This window comes from Haliotis asinina, chromosome 4 (assembly GCF_037392515.1).
Source record: "Haliotis asinina isolate JCU_RB_2024 chromosome 4, JCU_Hal_asi_v2, whole genome shotgun sequence".
NCBI classification, from domain to species: Eukaryota; Metazoa; Mollusca; class Gastropoda; order Lepetellida; family Haliotidae; genus Haliotis; species Haliotis asinina.
The window spans coordinates 55,996,926-56,019,806 of NC_090283.1; the positions used below are offsets into that span (position 1 = coordinate 55,996,926).

The 22,881-nt window shown below is 40.7% G+C and overlaps 2 protein-coding genes across 2 annotated transcripts; one reads left to right on the forward strand and one right to left on the reverse strand.

The window, feature by feature from the left end:
* Window positions 1–1,636: 1,636 nt before the first annotated feature.
* LOC137282603 (monocarboxylate transporter 12-like) lies at window positions 1,637–6,253 on the forward strand. Its single transcript, XM_067814377.1, has 5 exons — window positions 1,637–2,229; window positions 2,983–3,126; window positions 4,177–5,118; window positions 5,650–5,700; window positions 6,110–6,253. Exons 1-5 carry the CDS (start codon window positions 2,154–2,156, stop codon window positions 6,196–6,198), a joined length of 1,302 nt encoding a protein of 433 aa, XP_067670478.1. The 5' UTR covers window positions 1,637–2,153; the 3' UTR covers window positions 6,199–6,253.
* A 5,712-nt stretch (window positions 6,254–11,965) lies between these two features.
* On the reverse strand, window positions 11,966–13,078 carry LOC137281024 (adenosine receptor A3-like). The gene has a single exon (XM_067812183.1). The coding sequence runs from the start codon at window positions 13,076–13,078 to the stop codon at window positions 11,966–11,968; it is 1,113 nt and encodes a 370-aa protein (XP_067668284.1).
* Window positions 13,079–22,881: the final 9,803 nt, after the last annotated feature.

Consider the following 22,881-nt stretch of genomic DNA (forward strand, 5'->3'; position numbering starts at 1 on the left):
ACACGTATGGCCCTGGAATGTTTAAGAATCAATGTATTGGTGGTTGTGAACATTCGAAATGTCAATTTGCATGTCTAACACGATTCAGTATCCACACCAAGTGTAAACTCCCTGTGGCTGTATGGCAGCCAACACTCTCCTCCTCCTTCTTACCCTGTCAGTCTCCTAGACCTCTTAAGGGGCAGTCTACGCCATTCCTCATGCAAAGCAGCTTCCAATTGGACGGGGTTCTGTACAGGAGGGTCGTTTTGTAGCCCATGAGGACCAATTTTGTCCCAGATATGCTCCAAAGGGTTACGATCGGGGCTTATTCAGTCTTGAGATATGTCATGGGATACTTAACAAAGTTCTTTGTGTAGATTAACCCCATTGTGAGGTGTTTTGGGAACGCCAAAATTTAAATTTAGATTTAGAAATTTAGGATACCCCCAAGACGCTCTCTTGTCATACTTCCCACACTGGGCACTATACATGTAAGTCATATTAGTGCCCAAATCCTTGATATTGCAAAATGTGGCGCAAAGTCCAACTCACTCACTCAGTCAAAACTGTGGACACCAGAGAACAGAGCGACACAGCAAACAGAGCGTTACTGCTAACTATATAATGCTTGAAGTTTAAAAGCAGGTTAAAAAAATCAAGCTATAACTCCCTGCTCAGTGTTGACAAACACGGTAACATCTGCGTGTTTTCGTTTAGGTCATGGTGTATCTCATCAGCGCAGGATGAAAGACCAGACTGAAGCAAACTTACGACGATTTTAGTGAAACCCCAGGAAAGGATTAAGATGCTGACGAATCAGTTACCAGCATTTTTCTTTAAAAAGCGAAAGGGGTATATATTGGACATGGATATTCAATGCCATCCCTCGTAACAGTCTGCAGCTGTATACATTATATTTATGAGGTGAACGTAAATATATGATTGCAGACTGACACAGTGGCCAATCAAATTCTGCAAAGTCCATTTCACCAAGGCCTTTGACAAGGAGGTATACATTGGACCTGAATATTTATATCCCATGCTGAAGGTTTGATATCATAACTGATCTAGCTGCATACAGTGTTTCGGACGAGGTATGCACAGGCGACCTGATATATGCCCAGGCGACCTCTGTTATGCGTGTCACCGTCACACCAGCAGCTGGCAAAGAACTCTTCAACCCTAACCCTGTCATCTCGTTACTCCATTGTCCTCGACTACTCACCTGCAGCATGTATCAAAGCTAACCGTGTTGGGCTATTTTCATCACAACGTCAAATGCAGGCCACGCTCATGTGACCTTTGTCAGAGTGGTGCAAAGCTTTTAGTTGTGCTGTAGAATTAGCAGCAAAGAGAGAGGGCATTCGACACGAATGTGCATCTAGAAAACGGTCCTTGGGACCTGGTTGTGCAGTGGAAAAAGCAGCAACGGGGTAAGACATTCGATACGAATGTGCATATAGAATACGGCCCTTATGACTATTATTGTCAGGAGGGGGGGGGGGGGGGGGGGGCTGACGCCTCAACAAAATATAATATTGTTTTACAGAAACGTGGTGTTTAACAAGGATGACCCTAGAGAGGCAGGGTGCAGACTATCATTTCATGAGCTTCACGCCATAATACATCATGGATGGGTCAAATCCAATACGTCAGTACGTCAGCACGTCAGCACGTCAGCCAGGACGGATATTCTCCAAATACGCGATCTTTGTCACCTTTGAAGTCGGATTATATTTACTATGTTATCATAAGACAAGTACTAGCAAGCAATCACGTGCTGAAACGTGGCAGCGAAATACATCATCGTCAGATCATTTCCATTCGATGCTTCACAAGCTCTATCTCTTCAACAGATGACCTGGCGAGAGACAGGGTCAGGCTGTATCGAATTGTAAATGGAAATTATGAGTTGAAAAACGTGTAGGAAATACATGTTTCATACACACTGACTGTAAACGTGTCCTGGGTTCATATTTCTGAACAAACGACTCCATTTTGATTATGTGCATTGCTTCTATACACAGGCTGCGATTCCCTGATCCCGGGAAGGATGGCGCACAAGAACGACATCGACCATGGTTATGCATGGGTTGCCCTAAGTGCAGCACTCAGCATTCAGCTTATGGTGGCTTTCGTTGTGTTCATCAGGTGTCATTAACATCGCTATCATGGAAGAGGTGGAGAATGACATCACCAAGACGTCATGGATTGAATCATGTCAGAGTGGCACATTCACGCTTTTAGGTAGGATTTAGATGTAAACCTCGACATATTTATGCAACAACCCATCACTCACAGAAACAGCAGACATGACATTTCATATAGAACATTCAACACAGCAACATATGATTGATATCATAAATTACATTGCACTCATGTAACCAAATGCTGATGCGGAAAGAATAACGAAATATATTCATTATGATGACTAAATCACGCATGACTGCAAACATATTTCATAATCATTCGTATTCATTCTTTTCTTTTTCATACTCATTCGTATTCATTCATTTCGCCCATCAAATGAATAATTCTGTAGAGGCAAGGAATTGAAATGAGCATTATTGCATTTCATTAGATCCCTCTTTACGCGAGGATATGTGTTTACATTTACTAACATGTAGCGTCCCTGTCCTTTGTGTAAGTTATTAAAATTGTTGGATTATCTTATTACAGGTGTGTCTGTTTGTTGTCTAACGCTACACCTCAGTTATATGGTGTCGGTCAATAAATAATCGAGTCTCGAGCAGACAATCCAGTGATAACCAGTGTAAGCATCGATAAATGCAAGAGGGAAACGATGACATGTGTCAATCAAGTTAGCAAGACTGACCACACGATCCGATCAGTGGCTTCTCACAAGCAAGGCCAATCCTAACTGGGTCTTCATGGATCTGATTCGATGTACAGAGCGTAATGATAATGACGTCAACCGACGTATGTATGTACGTATGCTTAATCAAAGTGTTATCCCCTTCAAATATGTTCTTCTTCCAGGTCCTGTGTCGGGTCTCATTCAACATTGTGTCGGTTCCAAATTGACAACATTTGGTGGCGCAATGTTGGTGTTACTCGGCATGACAGTCGCTTCGTTTTGTCGGACAGTAGCTGGACTGTTGATTACATACGGATTTATATCAGGTAAGCCCTAGTGATAATTGCGAATTCCAAATAATTACCTCAATAATAAAATTATGAATCTCGCATTTCTAGAATGTATTAGACATGAGGCAGTATGAGGCATTCCATGTGAACCGACACCAAGATATATATGGTCACTGGATTCAAACCCATACCATCCGATTAAGGAATATAATCGCCACCACACACCTGATGAATACACTAAATTTTGCTGGGAACATTTGCGGCATTGAGTACAATCATATTAATATCGACATAGTTTCCAGTATATGTACATAATGTTCCCATATCACATATGCATCCTAGCACTAATGCTTGGAATATATACGTTGGTATCTAAAGATAAAGCATAGACGCTGGCACTCAGCCGAACAAAAGTTCTAAAATCTGTACTTTACTGAGAAAGTGTAATCCTAAATATAGCATGTGTTACATTCACTTTCTAAATGGCATTGTGAATTCATATAGATTGAATATTACTGAGTATGGCGTTAAGCAACAATGTAAGGTTCTGCTGGGTAGGTGACAGACTTACAATGTCTTTGTAAGGCATTCAGTCCGTTGCGTAGTGAGACGCTTGGAGAAACAGAATGGGCATCTGTATGTTTAAGAGACTTATTGCTGGGAATTGTGTGTCAGGGATATAACCATATTTAATGGATATTGTGTGAACGCCATGACAGGAATTACTTTACACAGCAGATTGACGCTCTTAGCTCTTGTAGTCTATTCAATATAGATGTCTGTTGACTTACATGATGGTGGACCATGGATCATCATGGCCATGGCTGCATAATAATATACCATATCTGTTATTTTGCAGGTGTCATTGACATAGAATAGTGAAGTATCAGATAATACTTCTATTAACAGCACAACATATAGCTAGAATATTCCTGAGTTCTGTGTTAAACAGCAAACAAAACCTTCTTGTTAATCACATGTATTACCAGCGTTGAGTGAATTAATTCTTAATCGGTGGAATAGTGCAGACTGCGAGGTAAAGCAATATGTATTCGCAACCTGATTTATAATATTTCGCCTTTTTAGGCTTTGGATTATCCCTTTGTGGACACGTGGTGGTCGTGGTCCCTGGCCACTACTTCGAAAAGAGGAGGCCAGCAGCTTATGGTGTGTGCATGGCGGGAGGTGCACTGGGGCTCTTCATAGCAGGTCCACTCACTATATACCTTCTGGACCAATATAACCTGCATGGAACTTTGTTGATAATGGGGGCCATTTCATTCCATATGTCAATTGCGGCATCCTTACTGCGAAAACCATCAATAACTTCCAACGAATCTTTCAAAGTCGTCCACCAAGACGAAGATGGTGTATCAGCCAAAGATGCATCAAGTCAACACTCTGATGACATCTGTCTGAAAGGTGATACACCAGTTGCTGGTATACACTACATGAATGATGCCAGCACATATCAAACAGCAATTCCATCTCTCTCAGAGGACATCACACCTCGAACAGAAACTAGCGAGGAACCGAAACTACAATGCTGTAATATAGGACGCTTGTTTAAACTAGTCACAAAAATGGATTTTCTTTTGTACAACTTTGCAATCTTGTTCTGGTCGATGGGTGATGCTGCATGTATATTCCATCTTCCGAAATATGCAGAAACTAAAGGCAGTTCGCCAACACAGGCAGCAAGTCTGCTAAGTGCAATGGGAGCCGGTGGCATCTTCACGAGGGTTCTCATCGGTCTCATGGCTTCCAGCCCCACTACGGAATACAAGTTGCTTCAGTTTGGGATTGCTGGTGTCACGGGACTCGTCACCATCTTCTTCCCCCTATTTTCCAGTACATATCACAGCCAGATGGTGTTTGCATTATTGTATGGCTTGTATAGCCATGGAACAAATTCTTTGATGGGACCATTAACTATACAACTTACCAGTTTGTCTGATGTTGCCATTGGTTTTGGAATAGTGTATTTCTCTTGTGGAATTGGATATCTCTTGGGACCAGTCATTGCAAGTAAGTTTGAGAGACATGCATATTTTTTACTAATCAGATGAAATTTAGATCACTGAATATCATTTACTGTTCACAATTCGCTGAACGAGGTGCATTCAGTCTCTCTGTCAGCTTAATATGAAATTACGTGCCCAGTGAAATTCTTATGTTGATAAACTGTACATAGTTTGATAAATGGGATAAGGTTTACTGTTCAGGCCACGACAAATGACACCAATACTAAGAAAACGTGATGTAGGTTGAATTGGACATTTGCTGAATTGTATGTTAAAAGTACAAGACAATCTTAATGTTCACATATGTACTAAGATGCACCAATATTTCAAAGTTGCCAAACATGAAAAAATAGTTATTAGATGACGATATGTTAACTATGGGACTCAAGTTGGACGACATGATAGCCGCGTCTCGGTGGCTGTTTTCAATCTTGGAGATCTCTGCATCAGATCCAATTATCAAATGTGAAAATTCTTTTGACCGAAATATATGATACAAATAATTGGTGTTAATGATCTTTATGTTTTTTTTCAGGCTTTATTTATGACGTCACACAAGTGTATGATTACACGTTCGTCTTGGGAGGTATGATTCACAATAACATATGTCAAAATACATAAGATGATGGTTAAATATCATATGCAAATCATACTGAACAGTACAAAGATGATGGTTAAATATCACATGCAAATCATACTGAACAGTACAAAGATGATGGTTAAATATCAGATGCAAATCATACTGAACAGTACAAAGATGATGGTTAAATATCAGATGCAAATCATACTGAACAGTACAAAGATGATGGTACGCTGCGCCAATGTTTTCACGTAGTTGAAGTAGTACGTTTGGAGCAATTTGAAGTTGCTTGATAAAATCAAATGAAACCAAATAATGTTACCCTAGAATAAAAGATTCCTATTCCTAGTTATTGTAACGGGAAAATTCACGAAATCAGTCCAGACAAAGTATAATGTTATTTCTATGGTTTCAGGTGCATGTTTCTTGCTAAGTTCCATGTCGACGGCAGGAATAAGTCTGTTCCAAACAACGGTGAATCTAGACGGAACATTGTCAACATGACAGGATGCTGTTTTGTTGGTTATTTATAGGAAAATAAAGTGTGTTACTTATTGGATTTACAACATACTTCATCAGGGAATTACAGTGATGGCCCACGTCAAATTGAGACACAGTGTATGTCTGCCGGAAAAGCAGGGTATGCTGATTGGCCTCAGCACTCTTTCTGTGGTCACTGATAATCTTGTTATATATTGTTATATGATATTACTGAAAGCGGCGTAAACCCATGTCACTCACTCACTCACTCACTCACTCACTCACTCACTCACTCACTCACTCACTCACTCACTCACTCACTCACTCACTCACTCACTCACTCACTCACTCACTCACTCACTCACTACTGTGTTTGAACACTCTGAAAGTATTCTCGATCGTGGACCACGTGACGTTTTGTTTGTGAAGTAAAACCGATTCATCTGCATTACCATAGCATTTGCCGTCTCATCGTAGGTTGCTGTATGATTTGCTGGTATTTGTGCGTGTGTGAGTGTATGAGTGAGTGAGTAGAATGAGCTGGATATAATTTCCGTTATAAGACGAAACTTGAAAGTGAATCCTCTGACGTTTACCATCATGCTGCATGCATGTGTGAGAGATTGAGTTTAGTTTTACACCGCACACAAGAAAATTCCAGCTATACGGCGACGGTCTGTAAGTAATTGAGTCTGGACCAGACAACCCATGGATCAACAGCATGAACATCGATCTACACAACTGGGATACGACTCCAGCTATGTAACATTACTGAGGATAATTAGAGTGGGTCTACAGTTCGTGGATCCATGTACGCGGGGGTTGAAAACTCGATCTTGTGAGATTTAAGTCAATGAGTCGTCTTTTCTACAGCTTATTCCGTTTGACCTGACACTGTCACGCAATGCATGGTTGTGTCTCATATTATGAAGGAATGCACCTTTCTCAGTTGAGAGCCAACATGCCCGAAGAGCCGACACAAGGTCGCCGTTTGGCATCTCAGTGTCAGGGAATCGTCAGCAATGTCCTACCTTTCTTCAAAAAAGAAGCTACAGATGGTAGAAAATGACAGCGAGACCGAAGCAGATTGTGAAAGTAACTGACGGCTGTACGTTGTAACGTTAGTAAACCAAACCAGAGAGTGAGTGAGTGAGTTTAGCTTTACGCCGCACTCAGCAATATTCCAGCTATATGGCGGCAGTCTGTAAATAATCGAGTTTGGACCAGACAATCCAGTGATCAACAACATGAGCATCGATCTGCGCATTTGGGAACTGATGACATGTGTCAACCAAGTCAGCGAGCCTGACCCCCCGATCCCGTTAGTCGCCTCTTACGACAAGCAAAGTCGCCTTTTATGGCAAGCATGGGTTGCTGAAGGCCTAGTCTACCCCGAGACCTTCACGGGCCCCAAACCAGAGAGCATGTGACTGCATACACAAGTCAAATAAAAGATGAAATTATTGTTTCTTCAGTGTTGGTTTCCCGGGGCAAAGGTCTGTAACGAATCGATGTATGCATGTTTCGCACGGACGCAGCATTAATGTGATCCTCTGTTCCCCTACTTAATAAAGGAGCTCGACCTGCAGTGTGTGCCATTTCACCTCCCGGGTCAAGAGAGTAGCTCGGGTCAAGATGAACTCGCTGTAGTCTTGTGTAGTTCTGATACTGTTAGATGTGAACACCTCGATGTGACATAGTTCACAATGTTCAATGTTACTTTTGAGTCTACGACCCAACCATCAAAGGAAATGATGTTCCTGAGCTGCATGGTTATGGTCCTGGCTAGTTATTCTCGAAACCTTCCTAGCCTTCCGAACTTCTTAAGCTTTTTTATTTACACACTGACTACAGTCAAAGTTAGGACTTCTTAGGGCTACGAACGTATCGAGAATGGGGGCCCTTGCGTACATCACTATTTTAGGGCAATGGGGCAGCCTAGTGGTTACAACGTCATCTCTCCATGTCGAAGACCCGGGTTCGATTCCCACACGGGCGCAATGTGTGAAACCCATTTCCGGTGTTGCTGGATATTGCTTTAAGTCGTAAAACTAATATCACTAACTGCCACGAGTATAGATACATGCTGACCTTGTACGTGACCTTGTAGACTGTATTCTATCAGATAATTATCTTCAAAATCTGAGATAATCAACGTCAAAACATTTAGACCCTTTCATTTCCGGAAATTTCCATGTTCATCTGTTGATTAGAGAATCAATGTCTAACTTGGTACGTGTAGTGTAGTGTTATAAGGTCAAAATTGCATCCATGATGAATAGTGTAGTACAGAACATTGACATTGGAGTTTCTATTTCTAGAGATAAGATTAATACCCAGTCGTCGGGAAAGGAGAATATGTCAGTAATTGAATAAAATAGTTTTATCAAGGATGATTCACTAATGGGAATTAATGGAATTTTCCCGATCACGAGGCATACGTGAGACCATGGAATGATGTAACTTTTAACAAATCAGAGGGATTGAATAGGGTCATGTGACAAGGTTGGAGCAGGTTCTACCACCTTAAAAAGATCCCGTCAGCACCAAAAGCAGCGCGAGCGCATATTACAGATTTGGCAGAATGTTCGAACGCTAGGATTGTACATTTCCATAGTTGGGACATAACGTGCTCCATCCTGTCCAAGTCACGATATTGTGTAATGAAGAAAAGGATCGAGTAAACCTATGTGAGTATAGAACCTTGTGTTGGGTGATTCCTGTTATGCCAGAGGACCAGTACATGAATGCTATGTGTTAGTTAGGAGTCACGGTCGTCAGACCACTCATTCCTAGATGTAGCAGCCGGGACGGACCAAGCGAGTATACAACCAGAGCTTATATCACCCCCGACAAGGCAGAGCGGCCGTCGTAACAGGTAACTGGTAATAGGGTTTGCTAACACCCAAATCGCCAGTTACGACAGTACTTTAAGGAATTATGAAATATCTGTGTCATGTCCATAAAGGTGACTAGATGCATGATGAAACCTCGGACCCTAGCCCACACGATCAGTGGGGTTAACCCATGCTTGTTGATGTGTTAACCCATGCTTGTTGATGTGTTAACCCGTGCTTGTTGATGTGTTAACCCATGCTTGTTGATGTGTTAACCCATGCTTGTTGATGTGTTAACCCGTGCTTGTTGATGTGTTAACCCGTGCTTGTTGATGTGTTAACCCGTGCTTGTTGATGTGTTAACCCGTGCTTGTTGATGTGTTAACCCTTGCTTGTTGATGTGTTAACCCGTGCTTGTTGATGTGTTAACCCGTGCTTGTTGATGTGTTAACCCGTGCTTGTTGATGTGTTAACCCGTGCTTGTTGATGTGTTAACCCGTGCTTGTTGATGTGTTAACCTGTGCTTGTTGATGAGAACCTGCAGTAACAAACATCAGATGCAGGATCCACACATGTGGTCGTAAAAATGATAAACTGCCGGGTCATTCCTGATGATATATGTACATGTTTTAAGTGCGCGGCTTTCTCTTAAAACACGGTTCGCATTCAAATGCTGAAATACAGCTGGAAGTGTATTCTTGACATCGTTATCGTTCTATATTGATCACAAATGTGACATCCTTGCTAAACTGGTCATAAATGTGAGATCCATGCTATACTGTCACAAATGTGAGATTTTTGCTATACTGATCATAAATGTGAAACGCTAAACAAAATATTTTATATACTTTGATCAACAATGGACTCATGTTTCACGGAAAGAAGGGCAATGCATTTACACTACTTTAACTCTCTTAGTGACACTGTTATTTATGTTCTTAGTTGATCATGATATTAATCTAAATCTGAAACAGTTATCGATTTCACGATTTATCTATCAGTTCATTTTCCCCCAGACTACGAATAAAATGAGTATCTACATCACTAATAATATCTTTTAAAGCAGTGGAATGAAATTATAGATCCGTTGTGAGAGAGAAATCTACTCAGCAAAATATGTTTGATTGTGAGTCTCCCATCACAAGGTATACAGAAAGGAAGATTCCTACTTTTAACTACTATTCATGTGTGTAAGGACGAAACTTGAAATTTAACCCCCATGTGTGAACGAGTGCGTATAGTTTTACTCCGCACTTAGCAATATTCCAGCTATAAGACGGCGGTATGCAAACAATCAGGTCTGGACCAGACAATACAGTGACTGACATCATTACCATCGATCTACGCAGTTGGACAACACTAGCATGTATCTGAAGACACATAACATTCGAAAACTCCTCAGCCCATTCTGGATAGATGTATTTGAAGGCTGGTCCGAATTACAAGGGCAAAGTGAATATGAAAATGACCAGCATCTCAGCATACAATACTTATGGGCAACAGCAGTGACAAACCCAATAACGGATATGTAAAATGTGAACGATAAATGACTTCCTAAAAGCACATTTCCTTCTTATACTGAATTCGTAGTTATTAGTCTGGGTTAAAACAAATTTCCACGAATGTACAGGAGTATCATGTTCACTGAAATATTCAAAACAGACTTTGTTCGAAATTGATATTCAGAAAAATTTACCTTTTATTCCTTCTAATTTTGGAAGTACTACTTTGAGAAAGATGTAGCGTATTTTACAATAGGCTTCTACACAAGAAAGCAATAAAAGTAACCAACTGAACACAGATATCGTAATTAATCTATGGAAAACATATAATGTACAATTATGAGGATCATGGAGCGGTAGGCAAGAGCTGTCGCAAGATCTATTCAGTGTGGAGAGAAAATGAAACAGACACCCATTTGAAATTTAACGCAAACATTATTCTTGGATTCAACGAGAGAAGAAATGATGTGCTGAATTTCATTTCATGTTAACTAAATAATGCACACTAGTATATTCTACAAAGGTCGCAAACATTTTAAGTTGTTTAATGGTCCCGCAGGGAACATAAACAAACCTCGAGGGTCCATGAACCCATGGACCCTGAGGTACCAGTCTGAGAGAACAACGTATTTATCTTACCGAACACCTGAATTTTAATTCTGAACTGTTTGAAGCACTGGTACAGCCTCGTAGTATGGAGTACCACAGTTAGGCAATAAAGCCAATATCAACAACAGCCAAAACAGACAACAGATAATGAAAAGAAAAGACTTAATTCATAAGAATTTATTCTTTTCAACTATTACTTATTATAACATATATACTAACAGATAAACAGATTCAAACTAACTGTAGCAATAACAAACATGACAGCAACATGTACCAGATACTCCAGGTAATTTCCATGTATCATGCGTGATTCAATGTTATTCGAGATAATGAAGTACTTCCATGAAGAACCAAATGAGTTCGGCATTTTCAGCTGTGTACATTGAAAAAAATACATCGTCTGTAATCGTGGTACACTGAAAAATAATACAAGGGCGCTTAGCCAATCAGAAAGCGACATTCATGTGTGAGGTAAGATAATGTACCTTCACTCGCCTGTCTGAAACCAAAATTGACTTACAATTACCAAACACATAATATTTACACAGACATTGTCTCGTCCATGTTATCTGCAACGGCGATGGAAGATCCATCTCTTTTGATGATAATTATTAATAATAATAGGAAGAATAAAATATTAATATCAATACAGTTCTCTGTCTGAAGTCCATGTTACCCCGTGAATAAATTTGACACAATTTTATCGAGTACCGGTTTTACAGCGTACTCCCACTAAACTCATCACACAAGCAACATGTGTTTTTGAGAACTAAATATCAGTCATTGAATGTATACAGATTTTGACTTAGTGTTGTCGACAAGTTTTTGCTTATAAAGTTGTAGTCATTTTACTTCTTGCACGTTACCTGCCTCCAATGTAACCAAGGAAACGGATGTTGATGTAGTAGATGCAGTTTTCCCGACAGACGTACTGCTGTGAGACACAGCAGGAATGTGGGGTGGTGGAGCGTCTTCAGCTTGTGCTTGTGCTTGTGCTTGTGCTTGTGCTTGTGCTTGTGCTTGTCTGCAATGAAACATTTTCTTCCACGCCATCCGCATCTCGTCGTTCTTCAGACCGTACACGATGAAGTTGACGAAAGAATTTGACATCGCAAAGATGGCGACAGGCCGTGAGAGTGACCTGTCTGTTATTCGAAGGAGCCTGGACACTACTCCGTTCAATGCTACTGGTACCCAGAACACAACAAACAAGAAAAACACCAGGAACGATAGAATGGATTGTCTGTGTTCAGCTTTCAGTCTTGCACTCGTCATCTCTGCCCGTCTTTTCGAACTCTGCCGGATCACGTAAAACAAATGCATGTAAACAGAGAATGTAGAAAGGATTAACACGACTTGGTAGATAGTGAGGAACTTCCCAAACGGAGACATCAACATGTCTCGTAAAACACAACCTTTCTCCTGATTCCAATTCTTAAGAGAAAGGGCACCACTTCCTATGGCGAATGACACCGTCCAAACGCAAACAGCAACCAATACACACTTGGACATTGTGTACGATGTTCTGTAGAGAAAGGGAAAGCGAACAGCTAGAAGACGCTCAAGTGCAATGACAAACAGGTGAGTAATGGACACAGCTAGTCCAGAGGTCCATATCCACACCTTAAATATACACGTCATTTCTAAATTCTTCAACCCAGGAACTAAGCCGTGCAACAGATCATAAGGAAGGACCACAGCGCCCACAGCAAAGTCACCGATGGCCAGGCTTGAGACCAAGACGTAGATGGGTTTTCTTAAAGACTGGGAGAAGATCACGGCCCCAATTATGAGCACGTTGCTGGTTAGAATGAAGGGTATAAGGCAAGCTTTAATCATCAGGTAGGTAAATGTCTGGTCGGTTGTTATCAAGGTTGTTCCGTTAGAGATGTTTGTAGACTGAGTCCAGTTTTGATCAGTGTCAGTTGTGTTTGTGGCCATATCAGTCACATCCATGGTTACTTCTGACGCACTCTGCACTGAATACGACTGACTGTCAGCTGATCACGATTAACGATGACGATGCCTGTCTGCTGACTTCGGACGTCTGAGGACTGATGTCTGACTACTATCTGTTTCTGGCTGAGAACTGCTGACTGTTGTAGATTGATGAAATTTGACAACTTGACTGTTTCTGGCTGAGAGCTGACTACTGCACGCACATTGTGATGCGAGAGTGTCTTTTGACTGTTAGAAGTAAATGCTTTCTGCTGATGAGCGACCTCTGTTTCAATTAGCCAAATGTGTATAGATCAGGGTCCTCACTGATCATCTGTTTGTGTAATGAACTGAAATGATAAATACCGAATGTCACAGGCAGATGACACGGAAGGATGGACAAATGTAAAATCACCAGGGCACCTTCCTATGCAGCCGCTCTTAAATGATGTCGTTCACAGTAAAGGTGTTTGTTAGCTGTCAACAAGAATACATAGTCATATATTTAGTTTTCAGTTAACAATACTTCAGATGTGGACACATTATTTAGGAATTGAGACAAAAACAAAGATGTTTGCCTTTATGGAAAGACATCAGATGAAATGCTGAGTAGGTGAGTGAGTTTAGTTTTATAACGCGTTCCAGTTATTTGGCGACGGTCTCTAAATAAACGCGTCTGAATGAGAAAATACAGTGATCAAAACCATGAACATCGATTTTGGCAATTGAGATATGACAGCTTATTATCCTTAAGATAAATTTGTCGAATTCGGATTGGTCAATAACCAAAGCATGCGGAACTATGTAGGCGGATTTGCCATGGTGTACGAACCGTACACCCCGGCAAAGCTGTCACGTGACACACACCACGGGTTGTAGAAATAACTTTGACACTACGTTTGTTTGTCTCAGTAGTGAGTGAGTGAGTGAGTTAATATTTAACGTCTCATCGGCAATATCTCAGAACGTTAAATACTGAAATGAAATATATGGATACTATAAAAACCTGTCAACGAGGGACAGTAAAACAACTAGAATATCACAACTGGGATTAAAACTAGTGTGGAAAGTTAAAAGTAATATCACTATTCGGACAATACAACATAAAAACAGGCTATAGATCGCCAACAACTGAAGGTAGGTCACCATACTAGGGGCCATGAGGACTTACAGTACGTTTGCTACCTGCATGATCCCTAGCTGGGTTTACACCATCCCCTCAGCTGCTGGCGACTGTATGCAAGATTAGCCACAATTTAAAATGACACATTTTCTACGATTAAAAAAGTGGAAGATTAAATCTGACTTATACTGTTTTGGGACTTACGTACCCTCTCAGGAGGACAATAATTTTACGGTACTTCAACCCCCTTCGAGGATACAGCCACTAACAATCTTAAGTTGTTAATTCAACTTCCAATTATAAAATAGTAATCTATTTACAAGTCATGTAACAGGTCTAATTCTTTTAAAAATGCAATGATTAAATGAGCACTAACATTACTAAAAGGATCCTTCATAGTTCTTGATTTAAAAAAGTTATCCCTTGTGATGGAATATTCCACACAGTCAAGCAAGACATGCTTGACTGTGATTCTTTCATCACAAGGGATACAAAACGGAGGATCTTCACCTTTCAGCAAATATTCATGTGTATATCGTGTGTGGCCAATACGACATCGTCGCATGATGACCTCTTCAAATCTGGACTGACAACCCAAGTAGGTGTAACCAATGTAGGGTTTTATTTCATGTAATTTGTTGATACCTACTTGAGTGTCCCACTTCTTCTGCATCAGATCACGGATGTAAGACCTAATGATAGCTTTATAATCAGTGTATGGAATAAGAAGTGCTGTCACAGATTTGTTGAGTGCCGCCTTAGCAGTAAGGTCAGCCAATGTGTTCCCAGAAATGCCCACGTGGCTGGGTAACCAACAGAAGACGATGTCGTATTGGCCAGTAGCAAGATCATTATACAGTTCAATTATTTCAATTAAAAGTGGATGTTTACAAGAAATATTTTTAATGGCTTGAAGGCAAGAAAGAGAGTCGGAATAGATTATATAGTGTTTATCTTTAGGGTGTCTTTGAAGATATTTAAGAGCCGTTAGTATGGCATTAGCTTCAGCTGTAAAAATAGAACTGTTGGCTGGTAATCTAGAAGATATTGTTCTGGATCCAATGACAGTGGCACAAGCCACTGCGCCACCGTCCTTGGACCCATCTGTAAATAAGGATTTATAATTGCTATATTTATGTTTTAATTGATTATATTCTTGTTTATACTGTAATCATTAGTTTCTGATTTTTTAAACGAAGTTAATGTTAATGTTAATGTCATATGCTTTTTCTAGATCAAAAAAGATAGACAAAGCATGTTGTTTATTAATTAGTGCGTTTTTAACAAATGATTCTAAACGCACTAAGTGGTCGACAGTACTTCTGTTTTTTATGGAAACCACATTGTATATCAGTTATGAGATTATTTGTTTCCAAGTACCCAACAAGTCGATTATTTATCATGCGTTCCATGGTCTTGCAAACACAGCCAGTTAGTGAAATAGGTCGATAATTGGACGGGTCCGTATGATCACGTCCAGGTTTAGGTATTGGTACTACTATGGCGTCACGCCATGAAGGAGGAAAGTTACCCGATTTCCAAATATCATCAAAAATATTTAGAAGAGTTTCAAGGCAGGATTCTGGTAAATGCTTCAGGAGTTGATAATGTATGTTATCAGCTCCTGTAGCAGTGTCATGAGCTTGAGCAAGAGCAGTATGGAGTTCATGAATAGAAAAAGTTTCGTTATAATCTTCCCCATTATCGGAGTTGAAAGTAATAGTTTTCCTTTCTTGTTGTTTTTGATACTGCTGGAATTGAGGTAAATAGTTAGAAGAGGAAGAATGTTTAGCGAGGGTTTCGCCCAGTTTATTTGCGATATCTGATTTATCAGTAAGTAACTGATCTCCATGTTTAAGATGATGGACAGTAGATTTAGTACCTTTACCTTTGATTTTCTGGACCATGTTCCATACCTTGGACATGGGTGTCCGAGAATTTATTTTGGATACATAATTTTGCCAAGATTGGCGTTTGTTCTGTTTAAAAGTACGCCGTGCTTTAGCATTTAAAATTTTAAATTTATTTAAATTATGTACCATGGGATGGCGACGGAAATAATGTTCTGCTTTTTTCCTTGCCTTCCTAGCTTGTTTGCATTCATCGGTGAACCATGGTTTTCTTATGTGTGGAACTACAGAGGACTTTGGTATACACTCATCAGCTATGGAATTCAGTTTATCAGAAAAGCATGTAATAGCATTAGGAACGTCAATAAAACGTTCCGGTTTAAGCACACAGTGTTTCATATAAAGGCCAGTTAGCCTTTTTAAAATTCCGCCTTGATGATGGAGGAACATCAGATGGAGTTACAACTTTTAATATAGTAGGAAAATGGTCACTTCCACACAGGTCATCGTGGACTGACCATTCGAATTCATTTAGTAGTTCTGAATTTGTCAGTGACAAGTCGAGAGCAGAATAAGTCCATGTACCAGGGTGTAAATATGTGTTGGAACCATCATTATAAATACATAAATCATTGTCAGAACAAAATTCCTCCAACAATTTACCTTTACTGTTTGTTGTTACACTACCCCAGAGTGGGTTGTGCCCATTTAAATCTCCCATTATTATACAGGGCTTCGGGAGCTGATCATATAGAGCTTGAAAATCGGTTTTGGCAAACGCCGAAGACGGCGAAATATAGAGTGAGCATAGCGTAAACGCTACATGTAAAGTAATTCTCACTGCAACAGCCTGCATATTAGTATTAAGTGAAACAGGGCTTTGAATCACGTTTTGTCTGACTACAATGGGTGATCCTCCAGTGGCCCTATCACCCGGAGGTGAAAAACAATGATAGGCATTAAAATGACGAAGGTCAAATATATCTGTTTGTTTTAAATATGTCTCTTGGAGACATATCGCTGAAGGTGTAAAATCTTGGACTAATAGTTGTAATTCATGTAAATTAGTCCTCAATCCTCTGCAGTTCCACTGAACAATATTATTGGAATAAACTATCTTTTGGGGGGATTTATTGGGGATCTACACCGCACTCTTTTGGAGGGCGACAAGCTATGTGCCCTAGAATGGACGTTTTCAGAAACGTCCATGTCTTCGAGAGACCTATATTTGTTAAACAACTGTATTTTGTTTTGTGACCCTTTCGGGGCTCTGCCACTTAGTTTTTTCATAGGATCTGGCCTTTTAGGTTTAGTTTTAACAGTTTCTGAAGATTTTGGAGTTGCTTGAGAAGACTCATGATCAGAGGATGCTACCGATCGGATTTGAGACGAAAGTGATTCTGGCGTTTGAGTAGATATTGGAGGTGAAAAAATCAGAGGAGCTTCTGATGTAATCCACGTCAAGTCAGTTTGACAGCTCGCGGTTGAGTTTGTTATACTTGCTTCCGACGGTGTTTTAGTTATGGAAGCATAGCTTTCTTTAGGTTCAGAACTTTGGACCAGTTTTTTGGCATCTGCAAAACTAATGTTTCGGGTGAATTTTAGTTTGTTGATCTCCATGTGATACTTCCAGACAGGACATTCTTTGGAAAACGATGAATGGGCACCAGTGCAGTTCGTACATTTCTTAACGTTACTGTCACAATCTTCTGTTGTATGTGTCTTTTCACCACAGTGAGCACAAACAACAGACAATGTGCAGTTATTAACCCCATGGCCAAACTTTTGGCATTTGAAGCATCGAAGAGGGTTTGGAATGTACATTTCAACGTTGATGTTACAGTATCCTGCTTTCAGTGATTTTGGAACATTTGGAGAAGAGAAAGAGAACAGATACGTATTTGTGTTTACAGTAGCATCATTTCTACGGGTTGTAAAACGTTTGACATAGAGGACACCTTGATCCTTCATCTCTAAGGCGATGTCAAGTTCTGACATGTCAGCAAACAAACGTTCACGGTCCCTGACAATTCCTTTGCTCGTGTTAAGTGTTTTGTGAGCCGAGATAGTAACTGGAATACCGACAAAAGTTTGAGTACTCATGAGATTGGTGGCTTGCTGTCTTTTTGCACACTCAACCAGAAGGGCACCGGAACGTACTCGCCTAATGTTTTTAACATCACCAGCGATGCCTTGTATACCTTTAGCTACGGCAAAAGGATTCAACTTCAAAGGAGTCTTGTCAATAGTCTCAACAACAAGAAAACGTGGCCAGTAATCAATTTAGTTGGGCAGTCTATGGTCAGTTTCAACGGGATCAGTATCAAGCTGACGTTTGCTCTTTTTTTTAGGGGTTTCGTAAGCCATGTTTAGTTAGTTAGATTTCATCATCTGAGCTCCCCACCCACCACGGAGTATCACAAGGACAATGCTGAATGCAAGTGGGTCTCCGACTTGCAGCACCAAGGATACTCAGATGATATACTCTGGCGGAAGAATTATAAATAACTAATCCACCAGATTGGCCCATGAGCCACCGCCTTCTGGCATAAGACTCTAGGCAAAGTTCATAATTCATAATCATAATTCAGAATAAAAACGTTACAAATCAACAGTAGTGCGAAGACCGAATTTCAAAACAATTCCAAATATCAAAATTGTGCAATGACACATACACAGTCCATGCACAGGGCATGACCTGCCGATTGGTTGAACCGGGCCCATTCAACCACCCGTCTAGGTGAAGTCAGGGCCAAAGTGGTGTATTGAGCAATAGGAACAATGGTCCTGCTCCCACTGCCCTCAACCACCAGGATCCCTTCCTCCACCGACACAGGGACGCAACCCACGGCAAACGGGTTGGTGGACCAAATATCCCCCCGGGTCCACTACGGGGGTGTCGGCGAGCTCTTAGCGTGACCCAGCACCCACCACGAGGAGGTGGCTCGCCACGGGTGCCGTTTGTCTCAGTAAATGACAAAAATGAATGTAATGTTTCTGCAGTTCACATGCCGCTTAACAAACGTCAAATTCATTCATTTTTATCATACATTAATCCATCCTGAGCTATCTCCGTTTATAACCGTTCTGGGGATAAAAAGTCATAGCGAAATGTGTAGCGTCTCACCCTGCCGAGGGTTGAATGTTGTTGTCGTTTAAAGATAAGCTACATTTAAACGCTTAAGGGTAATAAATTTGTCGTCGTCGTCAAGCCAGCATCAGGATAAATGGTGGACACCTACGATAGAATTTGTCAGCAGTTAAACAGTCATTTAACATATCACCACAAATTATATAATTATCTTTTTGCATTAAGAAATGGCATGTTATCAAATAATACACAGTTACCGACATGTCGAACTTCCATAAAGTACATCTTCAGTCATACAGTTGGTGCTGAAACTGCTCATGTCATGGACTTTTGGGTGAGTGAGTGAGTGAGTGAGTGGGTTAATATTTACCGTCACGTCGGCAATATTTCACCCATATCGTGACGAGAACAATTTATTCAATAAAAAAAAAAACGAACAGTGATGTTTGGTTTACTGAATTACTGTACTGTATGGGGGATAACATCAAATCCATAATGTGATGATGTTGACAGAGTCCACGTCTCCATTAAAAAAAAAGAACTCCCAACTTAAAAATCACTGCTTATTGAATGAAATCATGTGTTTCAAAACCCTTAATAACTATGAATATATATATATATATATATATATATATGTCTCTCTCTCTCTCTGTGTGTGTGTGTGTGTGTGTGTGTGTGTGTGTAATTTCTTATATAATAAATGGAAAAGGTGCCCCTGTGAGATAAGAGATTCAGAGGGAATCTAGACTTGCTTCACGAAGGGCTTAGTAGTGCTGGGAGGACAAGACAGTAGGGAATATAATGTGGTTCAGGGACTCTGAGACAGATTAGTCACACATCATCAGGCGGCTGTCCTGGTATCCGATACATCTATGCTGTGTGTCAACACATGCTTTGTCAGTTTGTATTTATTTGGAACCCAAATGACAAATGCTGCCTCTGTTATTGAGATGAATTGATCAAATGCTGGAGTCATTACTGACATGATACTCGATACATAACTGTCAAGATGAAACGCATGCTTGTTCACTGAATTGGAGAAATGCAGTAATTGAGGATCGTGTACGACAAAACACCCCTTCTTGCCCTAAAAGCACCACCACTTCTCACTCTGTGAAGAATGCCACCCTGAAAACATGACGATGGGTTGGTGATGCGTGTGCTGATATGCACAGGATAAGACATTGTCTTGCTCATGACTCTCCCATCAGGAAACACAGGGATTATTGGTGTTGTTGGGGTAGGTGGCCTTTGAGAATGTGAAGAAGGGCCTCCCTGTGATGTTAGGGATAGTGGCCTTTGAGAATTGGGGGCGTCTAGAAGGCCCCCATGTTGATTCAGTATCATGGCAGTGGACACAAGAAGTGCCTTTCAAACATTGTAACCAAGTGGGGCATCGAACCCAGGTGCCAACCGTGATCAGCGGACGCTTTTACCATCACGTTACCCACGACCCCATGTACTGATGAGATTTAACTTTCTCTACAATATACCGGTATGTATACAAGCGACTATGACCTTTGCAGTTACATTTTATATAACGATGAGGTATGCAGGTGTTACTGACGAGAAGCGCAAAGTGCTTTAATTATTGGAAAACGATACTGACGATAGGAGTGAGTGAGTGACTTAATATTTATCATCACATCGGCAATATTTATACATAATATAATAATAAATGGTAAATGGTAAAACTCTATCAGTGAAGGACAGTAAAACAAGTACATTATCACTGAGAGATATTTAAAACTAATACTTAAATCTAAAATCTAAAACAGGTGAACTATAGAGGACGATACAATATAAAAACTAGCTATAGACCGCCAACAACTGAGGGTATATCACCATACCAGGACAAAAAGCACTTACATTAATATTGGACCCTGCATGGACCCTGGTTGGAGTGCGTGAATAAAAATGGTATGGTATTTCGATGGATGAACGAGTAAGTGTGACTGTGTTTCTAAGCCCCTATTCCAGAAGATTCCAGAATTATCATGTGACGGGACGTGGCAGAAAGTGGCATCACACATTGTACTCATGTGGGGAATCGAAGCGGTAGTAGGCTACCCCACCGTCAACGATGGATAGCAGCAACTGACGATCTTCGTTGAAAGACACTTTTCCAGTATAATACTTTCTCCCAAGGTCCACACACTCCACCACAGCTTCAGTGAAGTTAGGCATCGTTATTTTAATTGGAGCATGTCAGTCAGATCTGCCACCACGTTTGGTGTCGTGGAGCGGCGAGTCAGCCTAGTAGTAAAGCGTTGGCTCGTCACGCCGAAGACTCGGGTTCGATTTCCCATAATGACAAATTTCTACAGATTGCCAGCAACTGAAGGTAGGTCACCATACAAAAGCCTACAACAGTTACCAACTGATATGGTCGTTCCACTTTGCCAAGGGAAATGTAAGCTCAAGTTATACACTCGCTTTGTCCGTTCGGGATGCTGAGTCAAGGAGTGAGGGTTCGGATGACCACGACTCCAGACTATACACGTTGCATTCATGTGCTGACGCACATTAAGACAGTAATTAAATCACCAGGTTTTATAATCACATAGGTTTACTTAATCCTTCTCTTCATTACATGGTGACTTGGATTGGACAGGATAGGGAAGCTCCTTATACCAAACGAGGACCTGCAACAATCGCCATGTTCTGGACATTTTAAAAACCCGCACCACCCTCCTATTATTGACAGTGTCTTTAAAGTGTTCATATCTGTCTCGTCCTTGTTACATGTCCCGATACAACATTTCTGATTCATTTAAAGTTAAATCACCCCATGGTCTCATGTCGTACCTCGTGATTGGAGAATTACTGTCAGCTTCCCATCGATTATTCACCATTAAGTAATACATGTACTTCAAGAATATTTTGGATTCTGTTACTTGCATGATGTCCTATATCCTTGATTATTTACCAGGCAGTCTAAAACACGGTCAATATGTCCCAAAACCTACTTGATACTACCACCCGTGAAGATCCGGGTTAGAATATTGGCCTTCAGTAACCCACGCATGTCCGCTGCTAACGGGATTGGTGAGGCTTGCTGACTTGGTTGACACGTCATCGATTCCCAAGTGGGCATTCTTTTGATGACAGGATTGTCTGGTCCAGACTCGATTATATACAGAGCGCCGCCATATGGCTGGAATATCGCTGAGTGGCGTTAAAACTCACCTCACTCACTCACTCACTCACTCACTCACGTGATGCTACTTGTGGACAGTCACAGACCTAAAGATGTTGAGATAGGGAAAAGGACTAGTTAGGTTACAACACTCACTGGATGAGGGTGTTACGATTGTTTATTTCCTTATCGTTCTATTGTGTAGACGCAAAAACGCATAGAGATGTACATATGTGAATATATACAGCAATGCAATGCTGGTGTGGGTGATCTTCCTGTTGACTGTTGAACAGGTTGGTAGAACATTGCTGCATTACACATATCTGTGCTTCTTTGCATAAAGGTTTTGACCTGAACTTGTCTCAGTATAGAGCCGCAGACTGTCCCTTAGTATTATAAGGACAAGCTTTGTGGATTAACAGCTTCTTTATTCGGATGAGGCGACGTTTCGATACAGATTCTTGTATCGTTGTCAGGCTGGAACAAAGACACAATAATCTGTATTGAAACGTTGCATAATGCCACTCAAAGAAGTTGTCGTATAGTATATTTTGTTTGTCACTCTTGTTTTGCTTCAGTAAGCTGCATGTGTCGTGATCTGTCGGGAGACGTAATATG

What these genes read in the sequence shown, in the direction of transcription:
- LOC137282603 (XM_067814377.1), top strand. Translation starts at nt 2,154, where the DNA reads ATGGAAGAGGTGGAGAATGACATCACCAAGACGTCATGGATTGAATCA. An exon ending in TACATACGGATTTATATCAG is followed by an intron (nt 3,127 to 4,176) that starts GTAAGCCCTAGT and finishes TCGCCTTTTTAG; the next exon opens with GCTTTGGATTATCCCTTTGT. An exon ending in CTTGGGACCAGTCATTGCAA is followed by an intron (nt 5,119 to 5,649) that starts GTAAGTTTGAGA and finishes GTTTTTTTTCAG; the next exon opens with GCTTTATTTATGACGTCACA.
- LOC137281024 (XM_067812183.1), bottom strand. Translation starts at nt 13,078, where the DNA reads ATGGATGTGACTGATATGGCCACAAACACAACTGACACTGATCAAAAC.